We start from the raw sequence: 5,465 nt of genomic DNA on the forward strand, positions 1-5,465 counted from the left end.
AACATTTGCAGGACTACCATATCTGGCTGCACGCGATCAAACGGCAGCAAATAGATCAAATCTTTAATATGGTCATAGACCAGCATACACAGATACAGAAAATCACCTTTGTTCCTTCTAGCAGCGATCTGGAATTTACAGCTAGCCCTAAACTTTTGGAAGCGCAGCCTAGAAGTTTAGTTAACAGCCAGCAGGCGGGAAGAGGAGAATCAGTGACAGTTCAACTCAGACGGAGGACGGGATGATGCAGATGTTGGGAGATTCAGCAGAAGCTGCGGATCGGAGTATGGTTCAGGGACATGATTTTGCAAAGGTTCTCAAACATTGTGGTCTGTGCATTCTTAAAAACGACTGAAGACCCCAAAGAGCTTTGGTTTAGGTGGGTTGTATCTATCAATAGTTACTGTATTGGAAATTAAAAGTGAGAAATTTAAAAATATTTATTTGACTCCATAGATGCCCTGAAAGGGTCTCGGGGACCCCCAGGCCACACCTGGAGAACTGCTGTGATATAGGAAGGGGAAAGGAAAAAGGGTGCATGGGAGAGACGAGAGATGAAGTCAACTGCCCAGAGTCCCTCTTCTGGGGGGAGACGGGCGGTGGCAAAATTTGAAAAAATAAATAAAAGGCTCTTCCAAACAGACTGTTCTGACTGTTAATAATCCATTGTTCTTCCTCTATAAATGACACGCAGAGTTACAACTCATATTCATGCTATTGAGGAAGATTGTGCTTTGGGCCATCTCTTTCTTATTTCAAACCCTATTCTTCCACCTTTTTTTTAAAAAAAGGGGTTTTGTCCCAGGTGATGACCTCACTGGCATCCCACCGCTTACAACCTCCGGGTATCGTTTGCGGCGTTCATTTCCAATTTTAAAAAGATTTTTTTTTCCCAAGAGAGCTGTAACATGACAGTGCTTTTTAAAAAAATAAGATCTTTCACTCGGAAAGCATTGTAGTGCTACTTAAAGGATGGAGAGCATTGAGCTAGGACCGGGGAAATCAGAGTTCAAATCCTGGCGCAGCTCCGCAGGCAACTTTGGTTCTGGTCTAGCCTACCTCGCAGTGTTGTTGTGGGGATAACATGGAAGGCAGGGGAGGGTACCTTGAGTTCTTTGGAGGAAAATGGGAGAAATGTGCAATCAGTCTATAAATAAAATAAATAGAGCAGCGCCTGCCACGAGGTTAGGCTGAACAGGAGTGTGACCTGTTTGATAATCGTCACCTAACTCAGAAGCAAATTTCTTTAAAAAGATGGAGGCAGAAGTGGAAAAGGCGTTTCCCTTTCATCCATCTCAGAAAAGTCAGACGTTGGTTGGTGAGGGTAGGAAAGAGAAAAGCAGCATTGAGAAAACGGGAAGGTTTCAGGAAATGGGGAGGCTGTGTAGACCAGCCCTGAACATTCCTGGACAGGAAACAGCCCCAGTTTTGTTTGGTTCCCCAACTGAGAGGCAGGAAGATGTTAGGACAATCTGGAGCACCCAGTCGTGGTTTCCAAGTCCTACTTGCCGAAAATGGGCCACAGCTTATAGACAGCTCCTTTGGTGCATCTAAAAGGAGAGTCCTGCTCACCCAGATGCATGGGCCCTGAGTTTTTAAGTGGGTAAAACTGGGTCAAAATGTCCCAGAGACCCAGGGGGAAAAAAATCACAGCTCATTGAAATGGGAACTTCACCAGCCATCCTCCCTGTGCAGGGCATCTCTACCTGGTGGCATCTCCACCCATCATCCTGCTCAGGAAGCTTTGACAGCAGGGTGCCGAGGTGGGTGCAGAAGTCCCCGGGGCGAGAGAGGCCGATGGGGGACAGCCCTGCGCCGGTTTTTGAGGCTCTGCTTCCGTAGTAGGTAACGAGAATACTGTACCTCGGGCATGACGAGCTTGAGGCACTGCTCATCCAGATGGGGCCCCGAGCCCGGGAGGTCGTAGCCCACAATGTCCACCTTGGCACTGGGTTGCCAAGGCCGGAGGTCCTTGTTCTTGATCTGCGTGGCTGGCCGCAGCTGGGGCTGGCCCCGAAAGCAGTGGCGTGCCAAGCGCTCGCAGGCCCGGTGAAGAGCGTGGACTTCTTTCTGGAGACAGCCACGGTCCATCTTGCTGAGCTTCCTCCAGAAGGTGGCGTTGAAGTGGTCATAGAGACCGGCGTCGAGAGCGTTCCAGGCGCGGATTTGGGCGGCCACGTGGGCCGAGGTGATGTTGAGCTTGGACTCCGGACTGCGCATGTTCAGCTTGACGTAGAGGATGTCGTCCAGGTCCCAGGCCAGGAGATGGCGGAGGAGGACAAGCGATTCATCAAAATACTCCGCCAACATGACCAGAGAGAAAATGCCTTCTACTTGGCGGATGAACTTGGGGAGATACGTGGGGTCATCGGGGCTGTGTTCGGGGTCACCCCCCAGGTCGTACACCAGGGTATTGTGGGCATACATGGCATATTTCTCATGGGAATGGTAGTACTGGTACGGGTTGTTAAGGAAGGCCTCCATGGATCCATTGGGCACCCGTCGGAAAGCCGGGCAGTACTGATTGTAGTAGCTGAAGAGGGATTCGAACATGGCGACCGGCTCGCGCAGGATGGTGATGTACACGGTGTCGTTGGGCATGAGGTGGCGCAGCTCATCGTGGTTGAAGCGCAGGTGGCTGGCGATGAGGCGGGGCGGGACGGTGTATGGGTGCACGAAGCGCGTCGAGAAGTTGCGGGGGTAGCAGAACTGATGGTCGCAGGCATGGTGGGGCAGGGCCACGGTGACGTTTTGCCGCTCCGCAAAACGGAAGAGGAGGTTCTGCACCGTGGTGCTAGCGGTTTTGTGGGTCTTCAGGAAGGCCACGGCGGTGTGCTTCGGGTGCGGGGAGACCCAGGGTGCGCAGCTGAAGGGAGGAGACTTTGGGAACCTAGCGGGTGTAGAAACAAGGCATCCAGGGACCCTATCCTGGCACCACCCACATTCTGCCTAGCTTCCTGCAACAGAGTGAGCCACAAACTATCTCAACACTGGCTGGGGAATTCTGGGAGTTGAAGTCCACACATCTCCAAGCAGCCAAGGTTGAGAAACACTGCCCTGCAGTGTGGGCTGTAACCCATGGCTAATGTGTGACCTTAGGCCGTTGAGGGTTTCCCATAAGCCACCACTGAGCCTACTGTGTTTCAGGGCAGTAGGGCATTTCCACCCAGCCATGCTACCTGTTGGATCTACCCCCTTTCAGGGGCTCTAGATCCCTCTTCCTGCAATCCCACTCCTCCGTTACAAGCCATTGGCCCGTTGCCACATTTCCAGAACTAATCCAGTGCCCTCCCCCTGCTTCCCAGCCCCTCTATCCCTGGACGCTTACCAGTTGAGGTGGGCACTCTGGCGCAGGAGAAGCGTCCCGGTGCTGAACGCCAGCAGGAAGAGAAGAAGGGTCTTCTTGCGAGAAATCATCTTGAGGCTGTAGGGTAACACCGGCCCAGAGCAGGCCATGCTGGGGGGCTTGATCCACGCACAGTCCTGCCCACATGGGACACTGGCAGCAGTCAGGCACTCTCGGATTCCACAGCAGCAATGCCGGGCCCTGACAAGCCAATGGAGGACCTGGCAAGGAGCAAAACGCCCAACGGTGAACTTGGGTACACACCAAACGCCATGTGTTCACCTTGCCAGACAGGTCAGATCGCAGAGGTGATGCGTTTGGAGAATGCGTTCAAGGCATTCCTGCTTTCAGGCTGTGTGCGGTTCATCCGAAGGACGGGAATTTACAGTTCTGATTTGTAATATTTATTGGAAGGAAAGTTAATCTCACAACATAAGGATTCCAGCACGGACTTGACTTTCAAATGAGACCCCTGTATATAGGCACAGTACAGTAGCAACATTCTTGCCTGTTCCTTCCCGCTTTTTCAATTTAAGGCGAGGCTCCCTCCATCCCAAAACTCATTTTTTTGGCAACATCTGGTCTTTCCCATCAGCGTGCGAAATAACTCTGAAAGCCGCCTACCGATGGATGGATGCACCATGCTTCGGTGGTCGAGAAAAGGGCCATGGACTTTTCAAGAAATGTATACACTTCCATATTTCAAAAACAGCCCCATAGCCTCTAGTTTTTGACCGTCTCGCTGCTGCAGCTTAGCCTGGACAATGTTTTCATTTTGCACTGCATTTGATTTTCTTGTATATTATACATTTTTACCCCAATTGTATCAGTTCATGTGATTTACTGCAAACTGCCCAGAGAGCTTCAGCAATTTGGACAGTGTAAACATTTAAACAACATAACATAAAATTAAAAATACTAAGTTGGCAGGAGTGAGTCTGGGTCCCAACAGCTGGCTGATTTACTTGGTTAAACCAGTTTCAAAAGGAACGATGCTCAATTAATCCAAAATAAAGTGGTTTCCCCACCACCACCACTGGCTTTCCTTCACTGAGCCTGCAATTCCTGGCTTTAAATGGGCTCCCTTACTATTTGAAGAATGAAAAAGCAACATCTGGGTCAACTCCTTCACTCTTTCCTCCTCCCTACTCGAAAACACAGAGGAAATCAGAGATATCGACCAAGTTTTGTTTCAGCCATGGAAGGAGATTAGATGTCAGAGCCCTGTCTTTTTCTTTGGATAACCTTACAGCAGAACAGAAAAAACAAGCTTGATATTTTCCTGCGAAACAGTTTTAGCATTATTTAATTCAACAGACAGAAGCACTTTGACTGTGGAAGCAAATCTTGCCAACAAAGCTGGCCTGTAAGGGACACACATCTGGAATTTGAAAGAATACAAAGCCAGCTGTTTTGAGATGCTCCTGAGCCTCTGCAGTTCATTCTGCGCCTAACCCACACAATCAGTAATGATTATCAGTACTAATTCTTGGCTGCTATGTTATTTTAAGTTATCTCTGTTGTTTTAAACTTGGTTGTTTTTTGTTCTGTTTTTAACTGATAGCTGCCCAGTCATGCATGAGATGGGTGGCCATATAAATTTATTAAATAAGAGAAAACAAAATAATAATAAACAATCTTACCATATGTATTTAGAGGACAAGCTTTCACAGCAGAGGGCACAGTGTTCTACGCAGACTCAAATGCCCAGTATCTTCACATATTGGAAATTAACACCACTAACAGGGTCAACTTAGAAACTCAAGGATGTTACATGATACCGTGGCTTAACACGGAACTGCGTTTTGCAAAATCCGTTCAGTCAATAAACTCAAGCTGAAACTTTCTGTCCTGGAAAACAGCAAGGTTCAAACCCTTTGGAGAGTTTGCAGCCCCCTCCTCCAAAATATAGGCCAGAATGATAACCCCTTCCCCCCAAACTGTAATGTATCTTATAAAGAGGGGAATTTCCTGGAGAAGAAATTATATTTATGTTCAAGACTTTTCAAGAGGACTTTTCAAAATGTGCAGAATATTTGAGAAGCCGTTTTGTACTGCAATGAATTACAAATATATTTGGATTTACATTTCAAAAAGGGCAAGACATTTTTAAGGCACA

At 48.5% G+C, this 5,465-nt stretch overlaps 1 protein-coding gene across 1 annotated transcript; it reads right to left on the bottom strand.

The window, feature by feature from the left end:
* Positions 1–1,361: 1,361 nt before the first annotated feature.
* Positions 1,362–5,235, bottom strand: GAL3ST3 (galactose-3-O-sulfotransferase 3). The gene is made up of 3 exons (XM_063316883.1): positions 4,990–5,235; positions 3,329–3,567; positions 1,362–2,890 (listed from the first exon to the last, which is right to left on the bottom strand). Exons 1-3 carry the CDS (start codon positions 4,990–4,992, stop codon positions 1,735–1,737), a joined length of 1,398 nt encoding a protein of 465 aa, XP_063172953.1. The 5' UTR covers positions 4,993–5,235; the 3' UTR covers positions 1,362–1,734.
* Between the last annotated feature and the right edge of the window lie 230 nt (positions 5,236–5,465).

The sequence above is a fragment of the Candoia aspera genome, chromosome 17, assembly GCF_035149785.1.
Source record: "Candoia aspera isolate rCanAsp1 chromosome 17, rCanAsp1.hap2, whole genome shotgun sequence".
NCBI classification, from domain to species: Eukaryota; Metazoa; Chordata; class Lepidosauria; order Squamata; family Boidae; genus Candoia; species Candoia aspera.

Bases quoted from the DNA above. Each gene is read 5' to 3' on its own strand.
- GAL3ST3 (XM_063316883.1), bottom strand. The intron at 2,891-3,328 runs GTAAGCGTCCAG...TACACCCGCTAG, and splicing joins CAGAGTGCCCACCTCAACTG to GTTCCCAAAGTCTCCTCCCT.